This window comes from Ciconia boyciana, chromosome 1 (assembly GCF_034638445.1).
Source record: "Ciconia boyciana chromosome 1, ASM3463844v1, whole genome shotgun sequence".
Taxonomy (NCBI): domain Eukaryota; kingdom Metazoa; phylum Chordata; class Aves; order Ciconiiformes; family Ciconiidae; genus Ciconia; species Ciconia boyciana.
In genome coordinates this window covers 191230901-191251153 of record NC_132934.1, presented here as the reverse complement: position 1 = coordinate 191251153, position 20253 = coordinate 191230901, and the positions used below count along the sequence as shown (strand labels likewise).

General features: G+C 40.4%; 1 protein-coding gene across 1 annotated transcript in view; it reads left to right on the top strand.

The window, feature by feature from the left end:
• Positions 1-10082, top strand: part of COG6 (component of oligomeric golgi complex 6) — a 59129-nt gene extending 49047 nt beyond the window's left edge. The window contains exons 17-19 of the mRNA XM_072850308.1: positions 1188-1241; positions 3770-3849; positions 7546-10082. Coding sequence (XP_072706409.1) covers positions 1188-1241; positions 3770-3849; positions 7546-7693 — 282 coding nt within the window. The 3' untranslated portion in view covers positions 7694-10082. The remainder of the gene's footprint in view (positions 1-1187; positions 1242-3769; positions 3850-7545) is intronic.
• Positions 10083-20253: the final 10171 nt, after the last annotated feature.

The window sequence follows — 20253 nt, the reverse complement described above, 5'->3', positions numbered from 1 at the left end:
AATACTGAGTATGTATACCACTTCCATGACACCTAGAACATATTGGACCTGCTGTGCATGTAGCATTCAGGTTTCTTCCATTGCATGCTATAGCACCATACATGGAGTGGATAGATACCCTGCATGCATTAGATAATGACTGATTTTTTCTTCTGTGAAAAATTGGCAGCTGAGTTTAGTAGTAATTTGAAATAATTTCTTCTTTTGTCCTTATTCAGTGCTCTAGCTATTCTAGCACCAAGACAGTAAGATTCTAAACGTGAAAACTTGAGATTTCTTAGAGTGAGCTGAAAACTGGAATTCAGAGGTCATGCTCTTCGTTTCTTGTGAACCACAGTTGTTAGTTGTTAATACAGCCCTTCTTCTCTTCAGCTGTGCCTATGTCCTTCTGTGATCTTTTATGAAGGTGAAGAACAGTGTCTTCTGGAGAAAGCAGAACTCTGTTGGAGAGCTTCATGTTGTTTCTTCAGCCAATAATTTTGCATAAAGTGCCCAAACTCAACAGATTTTTATGTATAAAGATGAATAAATAAATGTATAAATAATCTGATTAATAACTCAGCTTGGTTTCCTATTCATGAGCCTATCTCCTGTTCTAAAACCAATTTCAAATCAACCAGGGCAGATTGTTAATGGAATGTAGCAATTTTTATTTATATCTGTCCAGCTGCCTGGCGGCAGAGGTGACGTTGTCACTGGATTTGCTAGGGCGTTAGGCAGCATGTATACATTGTAATGCCATACCAGCACAGAAGATTTACTGGGAAGCAGGCTTGAATTCTGCACGGTCCCGGAACAGATGAATAGAGGGAAGTTGTCCTCTGCAATTCTGGAACACCAAGGGGATGTGGCCAGTTTGCAGTTCAGTTTTTATCCTAGACCTTGTGGAAGGCTTTTTATTGGAGTTTATCATTTAAATGGTGAAGAAGGAAGAAAAGGCCTTGAAAGGACATACTAAGAACTGAGTATTCTGAGTTTTTAATTTAAGAGAGTGGTAGAATACAAATGAACTGTTACAGCATTTCAGTATTGATATGGTGATTCAGTTTCCAAACATTTAAGATCCTGTAGCAGGACCAAATAACAATTTAGTACTGAACTGATTGTAGAATTTATTATTTCATATCTTTTTCCATATGCTAATATGACCTTTTTTCCTCCCCCTCCCTTTGACTACTCATTCTTAGGGTCCTCTTTCAAATTTGCCAAGTATGGATTCCATGTCCCTGAAGGTTGCAATGGTAAGCATTTTACAATTTCATATTATGGTGGTGATGCTGTGACATGGGAAAGAATACTATTAATTATGTGATGTAGTAGATATTCATCTAACCAGTCATACTCTTTAAGAATAGCTAAATTACCTGTCTGGGAATACTTTCTTCATTTGTAGTAATTTGACCACTTGAAGTAATAAATACACAAATTTATGAATGTGTAGTAATAGAATATTAGTTTCTAAGCCTTGAGAAACAGAACTTTACTTACAAGAATGCTATCCCATGAGTCATCTTAAATTGCTAAAAGCAAATATTTAGCTCTAATTAGTTTTAATCACCAAAGTTTCTTTTTTGCCCGCGTGCTTTGAAATATAGGTTCTGCTATCATTTATAATTTTAGTCCTAAGGCTTTGATTTTATGCAAATAGTTCAGCTAAACTCAGAAGTTAGGTGCTGGGCATGTGTCACATACATTTTTTTAAAGTTGAAAGCTACAATATATTTTAAAACAAATTATCAAGAGTGTGTGAAGGCTATTTTGCATAGAGATAGCAATATCACAGTTCAGTAGGCAATAATATATGATCTGTCACTCTTCTCGCTTAGACAAGTTTAGCTTTATTCTGAAAGTTTAACTGTAAATAAGGCCCGCTCATCCAGAAGTATGTGTATACCCCACAAAAAAGGTCTTTTTAAAAGAAATTTTCTTTAAAAAAAGTTTTTTTAAAAATTATATATTGAATCCATCCTAATTGTGTCAGTGTAGCCTGTTTTCCTCTGTTCAAGTTTTAAACTGGTGACTCCCAAGCTGATTGGATGAACAGAGCCCTGGCACAGAGCACTCGGTGGTTTACTCAGATCAGCATGCATTCTTATCAATATTTATAAATTTTGCATTTAAAATATCTTCTATTTATCATGGTCTTGTAGACCAACGAGGAATTTAAAGACTGCAGCTTGGGGACCATCTCTTTAAATTATATATATGTAACTCTGTTATCTATAGCGGTACATAATAATTTCACTTGAATAGTTAGAGAAGAATCCAACTGTTTTATTTTCTTCATTACTTTGTTTAATGTCTGCTTGTGTGCACACACTTTAATCAGAATGGAACCTAGTATGCTGGAATCAAACCCACAAAAATCCCATCTATCAGCCTAATCTGTTGGCTTCCCAGGATTTAAACCATATAGAGGGAGTTCTTGCAAGCAGATTCACAGCCTCCCAACTTAACCTGAAAGTTTTCTAGGTGCCAGCCTTTTAAGTTGTTCATATGTGCTTACAAATGCTGTTCTAGTAAAGTCCATACCTCTCTTCCCTTACTTTCCAAATGGGGGCAGGTAACCCCAAAAAGTTAATTTGTGAGAACTGTGAGTGACTTCATTAGTCATTTGTGCCCACTTTTTGCACGTTTAAATGATGGATGGATGTGGATTTTAGGGTTTACCAGCTTGAGAAGATTCATCCAGTGTTCAGGAAGGTTGCCATCATTAGATAAAGTTGCCTAGGGCCTTGCCTGAGTGAGTAATTCCAAGGATGGCGATTATACAGCTTTTCTGGGTAACCTGTTCAGTGTTTGATGACACTCCTGGTGAGAGTTTTTCCTCTACTATCTAATCAGAATTTTCCGTAGTGTAGTATGTGTTCACTATTCCTCATGTTTTCACCTGTGAGAAGACCTGGCTCCATCTTCTCTATAGTCACCCATTTGATCATAGAATGGTTTGGATTGGAAGGGGCCTTTAGAGATCATGTAGTCCAGCCGTCCTGCCATGGGCAGGGACATCTTGCACTAGATCAGGTTGCTCAAAGCCCTGTCCAACCTGACCTTGAACACTTCCAGGGATGGGGCATCCCCAACTTCTCTGATAGATAGTTGAAGACAGCAGTAATGTTCTTTCTTGGCGTTTTCCTCTCCAAACTACTTGAATCAAAGCACCACAATTTTTTTCACTATATTATGTGGGGGAGCTGAAGTAGGCCTAGAAGCAGTTCAAGGAGCCTGAGCTAGGTCCCTTGCTCTTGTTTTTCCCAACATAAGTGCTCATTAGATTATTAAGCAGTGACTCCCTGCCAAAAAGTAAAAAGAAACGTGTAAAAAGAAACATGCAACCTGTCTAACTTGGACAGACTAGATTTCTGTCTGGAGGCTACTGTGTTCCCTCTGCACTGAATAGACTAGGTGTCATCTTCAGAGGTGCATGCATACATGCATCAGCTGCATAGGAAACTTAGATGGGTAATTATGGAAGCTGGATTCTCTTTATTTGCCCCTCCACCCGTACTTCTTAGAGTCAGAAACTGAAAATTTTGGTGACAGAGGTGCTGAAGTTAGACATTTGGTTTGGACAATTAAGTTCCACCTTAAACATTTGTGTATTATGTAAGGGTCTATCTTAAATACATAAAAAGAGAAAATTTTATCAAATAAGAAGGTGCCATTTTAATGTAATCACTTTTCAGAGATCTGTGTTTTCACCTATTTTCATATAACAGCAAGTTCTTAATATGTTGATCTCATATTCTCTTCCCCCCCACCCCCCTAGGCTCAGTTTGATCGCTATCTGTCTGCTCCAGATAGTCTCTTAATGTCCCAGCTGAATTTCCTTCTGAGTGCCACTGTGAAGTAAGTACCTTACCTTTGAATTTCTATTATGCCTGCAAAATGATCAGAAAGATTAATTTGATTAGGTTTTAGTGGATCATGAGGAGAATTCAAGTTATCAGCTGTGATCATATTTGCATTGTCCTTCAGGTCACAATTCAGTTTGGTTCCGATTCTCCTCTTTTGAAGAAGCAGTGAGGAATATGTAATTCTGTAACTTTCTGAAGCAGTTACTCTTGATTTAATGGACACCATCAAAATGAATTATATTCATCTATTTTGAACATGTTCCGCTGTGTCGGCAGTTTTTTGTCAACTTAGTTGTAAATTGTTTTAGAACTATTTTGTAAGCATTCCAAAGACAGATCAAATATGTAATTTTCCACTCAAGATTTCTTTTATCCCCGCTGCTCCATCAGGTCTAGAATTTTCAACTTTGTTGTCTTCTGTAGAGTATTGGCATTCGGTCTCATTGAACATTGTGCTGAGGTTACTTTACTTTTCACTTAATATGATTTTCTATAGTGATTTCTTCTTTGAAGTACGGAAGCGAGAACGCTATTATTTATCTCTTCTCTTGTTTCTTGAATATAACTGATCCCTAAGGCTAGGGAAAGTGCCACAAATTTCTTTCCAACTAAATGTGAACCATATGAAGGCATTTTGTAGTACTTAAATTTAGAGAATTATATGCTGCACTGATCAAAAACTTTTCTTGACATTATTTTTCATGCTTTTGTGAAGAATGCAGGTTACAGAATATACCAGAAATTGGGACTAGCACATCACATTTTATGTAATGCAACAATATTTGAAGTCTCATTACTAGTACCTGTCCTCAGCGGGATTGTATTACAGCATCTTGCAATTAAAAAATGACATATGTCAAGGGAAAATATTTATTGTTGGGGAATTTATTAGAATAGAATAGAATAGTTCAGTTGGAAGGGACCTACAATGATCAGCTAGTGGAACTGCCAGGTTCTCCTGTTGTATTGCTCGGGTTCTCCTCATCCAAAGACTTCCAGTTTCATGCCACATACCTGGTGTGTAGCTTGGCATGGGGGATGTTGGTGCTTTTTAGTAGTTCACTGAGTCTCTCTGCTAGGGTTACCATTCCTGCAGCTCAGCCAGCAGAGCTGACCCTGTTGTGTGAGAGCTGTTCTGCTCCAGTATGGATCAAACCTGGTAGCTTGAGCAGTAGTGTCAGTGAAGCATTGCAGCTTCTGCTTCTAGGTGTCAAGCTGTTAAACCTGTATTTTAGCTCTTAGTATTTTTTTTTAATGTAGGTCTATTTAAAAATCATAATAATGGTAAATGTATTTTGAAAGCCTCAATTTTTCACTGCTAACACAGAAGCAATTTTTCAGAGGTAGACTTTATGCTACCATAAAGACTCAGGCACAGTGAAATTACTTTGACGTAATCACTTCTTCTGTCAGATTAACCAAGATAAACTGGTCACGTATGCAGTCCTAGCCTTATCCCATTGATAAGCTTTTTAAAACTCTCAGCGCAATTTAAGCCCAATTCATGTTATCTTGCAACAGTGGGCAGCTGAGAGGTGAGGGGGGAGCCTGTCTGAGGATGATTGCTATAACTGCTACAGCTCTGCTAACATGCAGGAGTTTATTAACCTGCTATAACTCAACACTATAGGTCAGGTTCTGCTCAGAATTAAAAAAAAAAAAAAGTGTTAGCTCATTAGCCTTCAAACATGTAGCTTTAAATACAAGCAATCCTTTTGAAGTTAAGATAACTATTTACAGAGGCGCATGCTTGTCGAATCACAGTCTTAATAGTCAATATTTTCTGTAGTAAATAAACCTTCAAAATTCAGAAGTTTCTCAATATTCAAGCAAAACATTTAACCAGTACTATAATTTTAGTTTCTGGCTATAGTAGTTGAAATTTTCAAGTTAGTTTTGCAGGCGTTTGATGTCAGTTTTGAAGACGTCTTCCTTGAAATCACATAACTGTGATCTACTGTTCCAACAGTTGAGCAGGAACCCAAGAGTTCTTTGGTTCTCAAAATCAGACCATATGCTTTTGATAAGGGACCGGTGTATTATATACTCACTGGCAATATCATTGAAGCTTTACGACTATGAAGAACGTTCCTTCCAACATTTGCCAGTGCATGCTCTTGTCTTTCAAATTCCTTTGCTCATTTAAAAAATTCTAAGCTATTTATTTATGTGGTTGTTGGTCTTGAAAAGCTCTTTTCATTTGTGTTGGATCACAGAAACTGAATGCTGGCATTACTATTTTTAGAAAGTGCTGCCATTTGTGTTAGCAATAAAATGTATCATGTTGTTATGGCAACTGAAATCCTAATGTACTGATTAATGACACTGACATTATTTGATGGAAAGACTCATTTGATGCTGTTCAGTCCTCTGGAATATTTTAATGAACTTTTTCTTTTAATTTAATATTATTTGGTGCAATACAGTTAGTTCTATACAAATTCTGTGTGCAGTACTTTTTTAGAAGATTGTCATGTTACAGTAGCTTAGTGATCCCAGACTGTGATCAGAGACAGTTGTTCTACTTGAACACCTTGAATATATTTCCCTTGCAACAGTGTTTCTAGATTTGCTATTATAAGGCCAGTCTTTTTTTCAGGTATTCTAATAACCTAGTAATACTGGCAGTTGATCCTGTACATCAAAAAACGGGATACTGTGCATCAGAATAAAATGCAGGTTTTGTCTCTTAATCTTCTTTCTCATAGCTTCCGTTTTGTAATATTTCCTGAAAAGAGGAAGTTCTACGCACTTGGTCTTTGAGATTTCTTTAACTTGCCAATTCCCAACGGTTAGTGAATTCAGCCCTGATTTTAGTGGATGCAGTTTTGGTGCCTTTGTTCCTTTGCTGCATTATTACAGCAGGGCTGAATCTGGATTCATGGTTACCTTGGTTTCCTCAGCTTCTCCTGGTGTTCCACTTGCATGGGTTTGGCTGTAAAATAGTTGTAAGTACTGTTTCTGATAGATAAAAATGCACCTGCAACTGTAAACACATCACTATGGTGGTTAAAGCAAACTGCTTCAATGGGCACTGTAAAAATATTAGTTTGTCTTCAAAAAATATTAAACTTTCCAGTTAAATTTAGCATCCAGTCTCCGCATTGTTACTCATTTAGTTCCAGAAACATAACAGGACACAGACTTCATATCATTGTTTGGTAAAAGGCTGTAGCAAGTTTTAAATCTCTGACCACTATCACTTTCAGCTCTTCTTTTCTGACTGATTATGGAATCAGGTGCTGTCAAGATAAAGCAAATAGAATATATTTGTTGGTAGATGAAAAAAAAAGTGTGTATTTACAAAGGACAGCAAGAAGCCACAGGAGGGAGAAGGTAGATCACCAAGATTATCAGTCGTTTAAAAGATGCAGGGGAGTGCAGGTGAAAAACTAATATATGCAGATTAAATCCTTCTACTATTTTTTTCATGATTGCAGAAGTAAAGAAGCTAATTTCTTGGTTATCAGGATCATATATGTGAGTTTATCTATGTACAATACAAAGACATGAATAAGCCTTCTTTTGTTTTAAAACTTTAAGCTGTTTTCACAGTTGAAGTAAAAGGGCTTTTTAATGTAAGTGACACTGATTTTGAATGTGTATTTTTAGCATATATCTTTAATTCCTTGTAATACAGTTATATTCCCTACGATTTGCAAATTATGTCTTTGTTTTGTTTTTTTAGAGAGCAGATAATAAAACAATCAACAGAACTCGTCTGCAGAGCTTACAGTGAGTTATATGCAGCAGTGATGGATCCTTCAAATGAATATAAGGATCCAGAAACCATACTACACAGATCTCCTCATCAAGTTCAGGCACTCCTTTCATAGTCTTGCTTCCCCCAGATTTATCAGAATCCATAATTCTGTATTTGTTGAGTATTTGCATCGAGTTATTTTTCTGTTTTGAATTTTGATGTGTAACTGTATAGTTAAAATATGTAGGAATGCGGTTTTGTTTAATCTGCTTGGCAGAAGTCTAGTCTTTCCTGTGTCTTTGAATACCTTCTATAGGCCAGAAAATAGAATATAGATTAAAAATTATTTTAATGTATTCCTCTAATGGAAATGGGCCGTGACAACATGCAATCTCTTTGAAAAAGGAGAAAGAAGCTTTTTCCATGCTGTACATAATCTTTTCAACTAGAGGTTCAACCAGTGTCTCTTACGACCTCACCAATATTTTTATTTGCTCTTTCCCCTGTTCTTTCACTCTTTTTCTCAGCCTCTCATCAGTAAACGCTGATAACTGTAATTTTAATACAACTGATATACTTTGAATGTCTCAAGTGCATCACTTCTACAGCTCATAAATAATTTTAGAATATTTGATGCTGTTTTTCAAATCCTGTTGATTAAATCTTTGAGGCAAAACTTGTGTGCTTTTTTGGAATCCATTATTGTTGTTGCTAGTTCTGGTATTTTTTGTAACAAAAAGAAATATGTGAACTACATGCATGTACATAACCTGGAAATTAATGCTTTAAGTTATTTGTATAATTTTGTTTTACTGGAGGGATTTTGTTTTAGTGCAATCGTTCCGTAGGAATCCTTATATCAGTTGAAACTTGCTGATCTCTTAAGGCTGGGACCAATAACAATGTAGGTTAGGAAAATGGTTTGCACAGCAGTATGGCCATTCCTCCTTCACATGTACATGTTTTTTGTTTTGGTTTTTTGTAAGTACAGAAAAAGTCCATCTGGTCTATTACAAGCATTTATTCAGTCAGTAATCCACCAAGAGATTTTTGTGGTTTATGTGTCTGCAGTGGTGCTCCTAAAAATTATAGTGAAGTTCACCTGTGGCAGCCACAGGTTGTCTTGGGATTTATGTGGGAGAGCCAGGGTGTGTAGTTGTTCTAGGCTGATGCGTAGAAAGCCATGAGTGAAGGTTTCATTTATTTCCTTCTTCAGTGCAAAGCTGAATCTGCTCTGTGTAGAAACCCTAATTATATAGAGAGGTATGATTTAGGGGACCTTTGCTTCCAGTAAAAGAGGAAAATAGATATAGTAGGACACTTGCTCTCTGTTGGGCCTTATGATAATTTTCTGCAAATTCATTAAAGATATTCTTCTTTTAGGAAAGCTTTGTTGCAGCGAAACCTTCAGGAAATAAAAAGTTAGTAAAAGGAATTTAGGGTGTTTTGGGGTTGGTGTTTTTTTTTTGTTGGGGTTTTTTTAAAGGATAATTTAAGCTGTTTCATTGGAAGCATTTCACTTTTTGTTTTCCCTCTTTGTTGTTGTATGGGTGCCACAGAGTTACTACAGTTGCCTGAGTTTACACTCATATTAGATGTGGCTTATTTATATACATCAAGGGGGAGATGAGCAGTCATTCATATTGAATAACTTATATATTTTATTTTTATCAGTAATAATATTCCCCATATAAAATATATACTTAGTGCCAGCCACATCAGCAGTTTAGTGTATGCTTGCAAAAGAGCAAGAAATAGAGAAGAGCAGCAGCAATACATTTTAGTCTCTCGGAAAACTCATTGCACAAGATATATCCAGTGCATTCAGAAAGCAGCTTCCTTGGTAATACCACAATAAAGCAATAGCTCCTTTTCCAAATGGGCATAATTTGTTGGTATAATAGAAAAAGATTTGAAAGTGTAAGTGTCCCTGGAGTTCTTGGATCAGCATAAATTCCTCTGTAAATGTGAATGCTAGATTTAGTCTGTTTAAAAACTCCAGACCTGTAAGACAAAAAATTCTAGAAGCTTAGAAAAGCTATAATGGAAGATTATGCTCTCTTTCTAGGTAAGGCACTTTAAATTACTCAGATTTTGTATTACCATAGTATACATTAAGAAGGCTGTTCATTGTTGTTTAATAATGTTAATATTGCTTAATATGCCTATAATTATTATCTAATATATGAAAATTACATCAGTTGTGAAAGGATTATAAATTAGCTTGTTATTAGATTAACATACTCATAAGAGTGAACTTTTTCCTGAAATTACACTCAACCTCAGTCTCCAATAATCAGTCAGTAGTTTGCATGAGGATTAGTAAGAAGTTGCTTCCTATCTTTGAGTCCATGTAGAGACTTATCGATGATTTTATCTTCTCTTAATAAAAATGCAAAAGCTATAGAAGTTGTAACTTACAAAAATTAAAGTCAATCACTAATTTTGGTCTGTGCAATTAAAGTAAATGACAAAGGGTCACAAATGAGAAAGGATGTCAATAAAAGCTTTTGATTTACTGACTTCTGTCTTCCGTGTTGTTGTTTCCTCTCGCTTGCCTTCCTAAGAGGAGGAAGGAAAAGGTGATTAGATTTTGACCTGCCTTTTCTAGTTTGGCACTTCTGACCCTTTTATTTTACAAATTCCCAGGATTTCCACACCAAGAACCATGAAGCTGCAGTCCTCTAATTGCTCAGTTGGATGGATGACCCTTAAGCGTTGCAGTAAATGGAATCATTCTGGGTATTGGTACCGGGTCCGTATTCAAACCAGTTACTGCAGGTCTGACTTGAGCATCACAGTGCATGAAGAGATGCTCACCTGGCTGGGCTGAGTTAGTCAGCACTTCCACTGTCGGTCCTTAACACTTTAAGCAGAGGGGCATGCTTTCAAAGAGTGAGTCTGTGCTGGGCAGCAATGTGCTTGGGAAAACTGGCTAAAGAGAGGTGTTTGAATACTGCTTATAGTAGGCAGCGCTCTCGGCATGTGACACTGACAACCCAATTCTGAGAACAGATGCGTAAAAGGCCTCTTTTTGCATCGTTGTCTGGTGCAAAGGCACTTTCGTGGGAAGTGGGAGAGCTGGGTTCTGGGCCAAAGGAGTTTGGAATCAACATCTCCCGCCTTCCTGGAGAGCACACAAACCCTTGGCAGTTGCGTAGTATGAATTGGGGCAGCTCTGTTTCTTCTCTTTTGAATTTAGCAGCTGTGCATAAATCAATGCAAAATATGGGAGGCATGAGATAGAATAAGCAAGGAGGAGTTTGGCCCTGTGGCATATACATGAGGGCTGTCCTGAGGACTCCAAGGTCTAGATCTTCCTCCAGTTGTTACATAGGGACCTTATCTTTGACGTCCAGTACGAGTTCCTGAAACAGAATCAGGATCCCATGACTTCATCACCCACTGAATATCCAGCAAACAGCAAGATACAGAGTTGAGTTTGGGATGGACCCAAGGTGGTTCATCCGCTCTGGGGACAATGCGTCTGTGTTCAAGCCTGTGTGTACAATTTTCTCCTCCCCTCTTTATAAATACTCACACCACTATGGAAATAAAATAGAAAAGTTGTTTTAATTATAGCAAACACACAGCAGCCCAGCCGCAGTGATTTTTTTGTTTTCCATTATGCTAAAAGAGAAGCTTAAGGAGGTTTCGAAAAGTGATAATACATTTGTGTTGCAGCATTTCAGAGTGCTCCTCCCTATTCTCTGAGATTTATGACTCTAGCCCTGCATTTTGTCCGTTAATAGACTCAGCTGTAATTATTTTTATTAAAGTTTTTGAAATATGTGTTGGAGGAAAATACTTTCAGAACTGCTAAACTTTTCCATTCATTTAAAAAAACTCCTATCTGTTCTTTGATCCCTTTGCTTGCCTTGCTGAGTCACTTTGCAGGCAACCCAGGGGGTGGGAAGATTATAAAATTTTGAAAATTAAACGAAGGGGTTAGACATATTTCCATGAATAAAACACACCCTCCAGAAGCCACACAGACATGGGTGTGGGTTTGTTTGAAATCCACTGCTACCCGCTTCTGAGGGAAAATGCAGAAAAAGAGACACTTGCTTGTGATGAGGGCACCCATCCAAAACAGCCATCGTAGGGTTAGATGCCGTAGATTGATGTTAAATTGATGTTATGTTTGAATAGTTTGGAGGATTTTCAAAATGCAGATTAGAAGAAACTGGCAGTGGAAGTAAAAGGTATGTCATATAACTGAACTCCCTTGCATATTGGATTTACTTGCTAAAGGTTTCCAGAACCTCTACATCTTTTCCCCACTGCTCTTAAGCACTTTGCAAACTAAACTTCAAGACAATCCTGCAACTGCTACACCAGTTCTAACCCTTGGGCAATTCAGAGTAAAATGAGATGCTTTGAGTCACCCAGTAGCATACAAAGCAGTAGCTGAACTCGGAGCCAATTTGTTTCTTGCAAGAATTTCAAAAAATGGGAAATGAATATAACTTGGATATTTGTCCTGAAGGGGGTAGCAGAGGCAATGCCCTTCATATGGCAGGGCAGGTCTCTCCAGCTCTCTGCTGCACGGTAGGAAGCCAACCTCAGTTTTTCAGAATCAAACTACTACTTCAAATGTTTTTTAAAGGCTTTTTAAAGGTGAGCATGTCCTCCTGTGCTGTACTAAACCGGGAATTTGCTGCCCAGCTGAGCTGCTGGGCTGGTGCTCCAGTGGGGACGTTCACACTAGCCTGGTATATGTGGTTACCAAATGCTCAAAAGGTGCGTGAACCTCTTGTTGCACAAAGGTCTTCTGATACCCCAGCTATCTACATCTTTGAGTGTAGAGCTGGTGTAGGGCTGAAGTAAACCCAAGACATTGCTTCTGCCTTGGTCCTTGACCAGCTGTTCATCCCCTCAAAGATGATGCAGGTAAATCTTCAGTAATCTGCAGAATCCTCTGGTGCAGAGCTATGGAAGGACAAAGTGCAAAGGAGCCCTCTACACCTGAAAATGTACACTTATCCTTTATCTTATGTACATTAATGTACATGTTTATGTACATGTACATGTTTATATATATGTATAACATGTTACACATATAGATGTAACATGTAACACATATGTAACACATATACATGTTATACATATATATGTATAACATATATATATACACATATATATACATATATATGTATATATATAACAATGTACATGTTTATATATATGTACATATCTTATGTACATTAATGCCTAAAATGAGGGTATGACCCCCTCACGCTACAATTGTCACGCAGACTTTGCATACAATGGAAAGATGAACCACAAAGGCTTTTCTCTTAACAACAAAAGAAGTTTATTTTGACTACCTTGCTTTAGCAGTAAGGAAACCTTGATTGAGCAAGATATGGCTGAAAGGTGTTTGATAGATTACTGCAGAGCAGCTGACAAAAAAGAAAAAGACCGTTGCATGTTTCATATTCAGACAATGAAGCTTTCATTTGCTGCCTAGTTCACAGATGTGGTATTGTCAAATTGCAGGAAAATGCCTGGCAGACTGTATCATTGACTATATTTAGGGAGAAAAAAATTCAGAACACACTATAGAAGCCACACAAATAAGCACAGAGTTCTTATCAGCCAAAGATAACATTAGTCGTGATTTATCAAAGTAATCTTTATTTTATGGAAAATGGATAATAGAGTGTAATTTAATCCTTTGTGAATGTAATGTATATTTCAAAGGGTTCTTTTTTGTCAATAAAACCATTTGTTGTGCTTGTTACACTAATTAGTCTTGTTGCTGTTGCTTATGACAGGATAAAAGATGCCCATTAATGAAAACGGAGAGGAGAAGACGGGTTCGAAAGTTTGTAAAATATTTTGTACTCCTTGCAAGCCAGTTTTCTGATCAAAACAGGTTTTGCCTCTTTTGCTGCGAGCCTGCATTCACTGAGTTTCTGCAGGCGGTACATTTTCCTTTCTTAATTCCAAAATGGATTACCCCCAAAATTCATCTCATCTCTGGGTGGTTCACCTGCTACAAGCATCAGGGGATCCTCTGACTTCCCTGGGTACCGATGCTGGCGTGAGCCACCGTGCCTGCTGGCCCCACAGCTGAGCGCCGGCAGGGAGGGTGACAGGGAGGGTGACAGGGAGGGTGACGTTCCTGGCCGCGTCTCCCTGCTCTTTGCATTTTTCCACCATGTGCAAACACATTCCAGGAGTCATGGAGAAGGCAAAAAGGGAAGAAAACAGAGCTGCGTGGGTACATCCTGCACCGGTCCCTGGCTGGCCACGTGCCTTTTGCTGGGCGAGGGCAGGTTTTGCAGGGGCAGAGTGTGGGGCTGAAGCTGTGCCGAGTCTTGGCTCTGCAAGAGGCCCCAGCAGTGGTGCCAGGCTGCAGAGGCAGGACATGAGCTCATTCTCTGGATCTGCAGTTGACCTTGAAAGATCAGTCAGAACTGGGTAAGAGTCAGAAGAGGACACATATTTTATTATCTTTTTTTTTAGTGTTTTTGGTGTCCTTGTTTGTAGCCTAGCAGCCTCATGAACTTTTAATAGGAATTTATGAATGATTTTCTGAAGATGACTCTTAAAAGACTGGCTAAGCTCTTAAAAGTACTTCTCCCTTAGAAATGGCTCAGAAAATTCCCCTCAGAAGGACCAAGTTATGGAGAAATCCTTAAAGAAAGGTCTTGTCCCTACTGTCTGTGTCAGTTCCGCATGGTCATCCCAGTTCCTTGGTTCTCTTTGTACCTTCTGTTGTACAAACTGTCCAAACGCAACATTTCTAATCCTGAATTACTACATCCAGAAGTTTCACAGGTCCTCAGATCTCCTGGACACAGAGGTGAGAAGCCTTGCTCATGCTTCCAGCTCCCATGGCCCCACTGGAGAGATCATGGAGCAGATCTGCCTTCTCCAGCCCTTCCCCACCTTGCTCTGAGGACACCTGCCTACTTCTGCAGGAGAGACTTGTCCCTGTTCAAGAAGGATGCTGCTTCTGCTCCCTCTGTTACCACTGTCCTGAGCACAGGGTGGTGGGCTCACACCTTGGGGCAGGGCTGTCCTGCTCCTTCTTGGCTGAAAAGAAAGAACAGGCACATTACCAGACAAGCTACTTGGTTTGTGTAGATGAAGTACAGCCTTCACTTCAGCAAATGCTGAGTCAGAAATTTGAATGGCATGTCCAACCATCCTGCCTTTGGGTCAGGTGGCCCTGCTGCTCCATACCTAAATACCATGGGAACAACAAACATTTATGCCTATGAGGATCTATCCCTGTCTGTGGCTCGGAGAGAAACCTGTGCCTCGGGCCTGGTGCTCCAGACAGCAACAGCAGAACAGACTGTGTGTCTGCTTGCAGCAGCCCTGCTAACGCTGCGAGGAGGAGCCAGTGTGCCCCAGGGACTTCCAGGATAGCGACCCAAGCAAATTCCAGGAGAAGATCAGCTTGCCAGCACTTTGACTTGGAAAGGGCTCCGAATCTGAGTATGTTGTAGCAACATTGTCCTCTCTTCTGTTTCAGTAACAACTTATACTTGAACACGTTCTTGCACTGTTTGGTTTGTTTATAAAATACACCAATTCCTTCAGATCCCCTTCCCCAGACCCTCTTGGCAGCACACAGGAATATCACAGCAGTGATAAAAATGTGTCAGCTATCTACTTAAACAGGATCAGTTTAGAGAGTCCTTTGGTTTTTATTTTCTATATCCAGAATGACAAAAGGGCTGAAAACTCTTTCACAAAGAGTGTACAAATTAGACTGCCATGTGAGGAGTGCTACCAGTTAGTCCTTGTTCTTCTAATGAGAAGAGATGTCAGGCTATTTTCAAACCACCTGCTTTGGGCATGCAGCCCAGGTATGGTAACGCCAGAACATAAAGCTGTGTCTCAGAGTAAAGCAGAGCACTTACAGAGTGGATCCTGGCATCTTGTCGAGTCAACAGCGAGAGCTGGGTGGGTCCTGGAGGCCTCTGAGGGGTGACGTCATGGGTCCTCGAGACCGCAAATCTGCTTCTCAGGTGCCAATATCACGTCAGAGCCACTGTGGCTGCACGATGAGAAACACTGTACAAGGTACAAGCTCCTGCTGCCACTCAAAATTTTGTTCAAAACAAATCAGAAGGTTTTCGAGGGGTTATTTTGCCGTAGCAGATGTTGTACTGGATGAGGTTTTTCTCACGCCTCCAAGAGGTTTTCAGCCATTTATTAAATGTCTTTTCCTCACCTGGACGCAAAGCTCCTTGGAAAAGGAGTTGTGCATTTTCCGTATCTTTATAAAGCATCATATTCCCAAGGTTTTCTGGTGTAGCCCAGAAAGTCCTACTGAGTACTAAACTGAGACCACAGAGCAGCAGCGACAAAGCCGAGCTGTCTGGAGGCGAGACCATGGTGGACACGGCGAGAGCAGCGACGGCGCCAGGCACGGGGCAGTCGCTGCCTGAACCCCCCCGCCGCTGCTGCATGATCAAGGTCAAGGAGATTGCAGCAGGACACAGGCTTGGGATGCGGGCTTGTCGCTGCCATGGTGTTGTGCCTTTCCCTCTGATGCCCCTTTTCCTTACAAAGACCACACGGTGCTGAAGCAAGCGGCCATAAACAAGACAGCAGTCGTCACTTCCCGCGCGCGCGTGTCCAGCCGCCTCCTTGATTACTAAGGCAGAGCACAGAGACGGAGGCGATCGCCGCACATGTAAGTGCAGAATCTGCTACAATAATCCCTACTGGGTGGAGGAAAACAGCAACCTTCCTTTTTAGCTTTCATTTTTATTTAAACACTGAATGATGTGGGGTTTAGTTCAGGGAATTGATATGGACTGAGAAAATTGCGGAAAGGTGAGATGCAGTATTTTTTGCCAGTATTTTTTCTGTCCTGCAGAACCTGTGTTGTCTTTCGTAAACAGGTGAGGAGGTGTCTGTGGTCGTGAACATGTTCTTCCTTTTTCTTCTTGGAAATCCACTCTCAGTTAGTCTGGAACATTGGATAAACTGGTGCTAATGAAGTAAAAGGGTTTATTAGGTTACACAATGGTATGCAGTGGCTTAGGGGACAAAGTCAAATATTTACTCAGGCTAACTTTAGGAGAGAAAACAGCCAGGGAGAACACAAGTGAAACAGCTCAAAATCATAATTTCATCTATCAGGTAGATTCGTAAGTTAAACAGGGGGATAAATAATATGAGGGTGTTATGTGGAGAGCAACTCGTTTTTTTCTGGCTCTCTGTTGCAGGTCTTTGCCGTTACCACTTCCCCTCCAACCACCCACTACATGATTGAACTCTGGCATCAACTCTGCAAAGCTCCTCAGCGCATGATTAAGACTGAGTGACTTCATGGGAACGTAAACATGTACTTAAAGCTAAGTCCAACAGGTGCCTGAGACCCAAAGACCACTCTTGTTGAGGGCATAGCTCCCAACGATGTCAGTGGCAGAGGACTGGGTGCTCAGAGCGATGCTTTTCTGATCAGGCAGAGAAAACTGCTTCAGAAGAGATTGGCTGTGCTGTAAAAGTGCTTATCTCTCTCCCTGGACAATACAGTGGGGACCAGTTCGGAGGCAGCCATCTGCACTGGGTCTGTCTGAGCCCCGGGTCCTGCTTTGTTCTCCCAGTTAAGTAAGGAAAAGGCAGAATCACAGAAAAGCAAATTGAGTGAGCTTGGCTCCACACAGAACCACCTGGAAACTGAGTTTGCTTGGGTTGGCATAACTTTAAGTAACTGAAGATCCCAGTATGGCCTAAAATACCCTTAAATGCCACAATCGCAACAGAAATAAAATAATTCAATGGGCACTTAACCAGCCAGATACATACACACACTCCTGTCTGCATTTTCCTGGATAGAAAGAGTAGGTTGTGACTTCTCCAAGACCTCTTTGAGCACCACTTTCTTGGCATGTCTGGGATGTCATGGGACCTGAGCTCTGCAAGTCCCGGCCCTGGAGCCCTGCTCCTGAGCAGCCTGCTGCTCCACACTCCTCGTTCAATAGGTGCCCCGTGAGAAGCTCAGGTGCTTGCACTGACTGCAGCTGCAGCAACGTGAGTATGGCCAGCAAAAAATGAGGCTGAGACCCTCTAATTACCACTGTCGCCTCCATCTGAAGAGCTTGACAGCCAGTGCAAATCCCAAACTCCTGAGCAGAGATTGCTTGACATGAATTTAGTAGGTATCATTTCTCCATTCCCCTGAAGTCATATTTTCTCACCAGGTAAGTACGTGTTGCTGGGAAATGAGGATGGACCAGCACCAGCATTTCTGAGATTGATTTTACTGATTTGCTGGATGCAGAAGTGCAGTGGATTTAAAATGTGTTGTGTCCTAAGATACAGAAACAGAAGGTTTTTAGCTTCCCAAGTATACTTACCCTGGATGCATTTTCTGGAGTCATGAAGCTCTTGGTCTAGAAAAGTAGCTAAAAGTGTTGCCTAAGTAGAATCCAGAATTAGCTCAGAGCTCCGTTACAGATGACTCTGACTTGGGTGCGATGGCAGAGGGCGAAGGGTGGGAGTGCCTGAATTTTTAATAGTTTATTTCTTCAGTAAGTTCCTGATGCTGTAGAAACTTATGCACACATTTCAGCACATGAGTAATCCTCTTGCATGTATATATTGCAAATTAAGGGGGTGATTTCAAAGGAAAGGGGCATGTGCATACGTATGTTCTCATGAACTCTGCTACACAGGGATGTGTAAGGCTGCAGCCCATTTGAAGTTTGGTCTCTCAGCAGAGGTACAGCCTTGGAATAAACTCTAAGAGTGTCTCATCACATCTAAGTTATTTCTGGCTGCAACTGAAGATGGAGAAATAACTTTCTTCTGGTCAATGACTGAATCTAACGTGCTTAGAAGAAAACTCCCAATACAGCTCTCTCCGTGGAGAAGACCACTGACAGATTGAGTTTTTAACAAACCAATAGAAATTGATTCTTTCTGCATTTAGGTGTGTTAAAAATATGAGCAAAATTTTATACATGTATATTGGCCAGTATTTACACTTTTAAAGAATCTCTCATTAGCCTCAGTTAAAACTAGTCTAGTCATTGCATTATTTTTTTATCCCCTCCTAAAAGGAAAAAGAGGTGGATTTCATAATAAATTGTTTTAACGTGGATATTGATGCTGCTTGCTGTTAAACAAAGGAGCACATAACATGGAAATCCTCAGTTATGGTTCTTTTCCATATATCTGTTTTCCAAAACATCCTTTTTAATGGTCCATATATTTAAAGCATAATCTTCATGAAATGTCCTGGTTTCTCCTAAGCAAATGGAAATACAGAGTGCTATGAATTTAGATTCATATTTTTTATATGATGCCCATTCTTTTTAGTTTCAAGACATAATATATAGAACATTTGCAACTTCTTTTAGACTATCCTATATACACATTATTATTTAATAGTCAAGCTGTTAAATACATTGCCTGTAACTGATTCCTTGTGAAAAGTCTTGACTGCAGCAATGATTAAAAGCCGGTTTGGGTCCAAAAATACGAAGGGGAAAAAAAGCAGGAGAAACCAACATGTGCAATGTATACTTTGAGTGTAACAGAGCAAGAGTTAGCTTATATACTTCAATCAGAAGGTCAAAAGCAAATTGGTTTGGCAGTTTATATTATATTGCCTGGAGATCCTGGCTCCTGAGAACAGGAAACCCTAAAATCACAAGTCAGTAAAGAAGAGATTCAGTAGGATTGGAGGAAGTGCGAGGGACGGGAGCAAAGAAAGATATATGGTCTGCAGAAAGACATGATGTGGAAAATGCTCACCAGAGGCAGAGATTACTTGAGGCAGAAGTTAAGATACAAGTGGCACAGAAAATATTACAGGAAGCTGCTCTAGACCTTGATGCCAGAGCGAAAAGACAGAGGAAGGGCTGGTAAGCGCCGATAAAGGAGGCAGTTGCAGCCCGGGCGATGGGGACAGGGACTGTGCCGAGGCTGCCGGGGCACGGGTGGGAGGGAAGGGTGTTTCTGCAGATAGCGGGAGGCTGTTTCTTCCATGGTTTGGGGGGCAGCGGCAAGATCAGAGGCTGCTCAGAAAGTCGTTCTGAGGAATGAAAGAGAGAGGAGAAATTAATGGGGAGCTAGTGATCATGCCTGAGCGAAGGATCATGCCGTGCATTAAAAATAGGCCCTGGCATGCAAGAATAAAGGCTTTTCAGGTTTCAGGTAATGACATTTCAGACAGGCCCATCTATATCAGAAGTCAGACACATCAATACACTATAGTATAGGTGTTTACATGCCAGGCAGAAACAAACAAAAAACCTCTGTCATTTAGAACACACTGGGGTTATGTTCACCTTTGCATAAGCCTCAAAACCATGCAGCTTGTATGATCCTTAGCCCTGCTGCAGTGCAACAGCCGTATGATGAAGCCTGCAGGTGATGGAGACATACGGGGTCTGTGTCTGTCCCCTGCCCCTGTGCAGGAGGTGGGGGGCTCCAGAAGGGATGCTTGGGAGAGGCAGTAGGCATGCACGATGCCAGCAGGACCCTTTCTGCTTTGGGCACTGGCACCTGAAGTTAGTGAGCTCTGTGGGAAGAGAAAGGGAGGTGAGAGGGGCAAGTGGACTAAATGCTGTGCCTGAGCCCCAGCGTCCCCACAGCAGTTGGGTGCTAATGATGTGGAGCAGTTTGCTTGGAGCAGGGGGATAAGCAAAGGAGAGGTTTGCAGACCCTGTGGCAGAGAGGTTTGTGGTTAAAGCCCAAAACAGTGAAGCA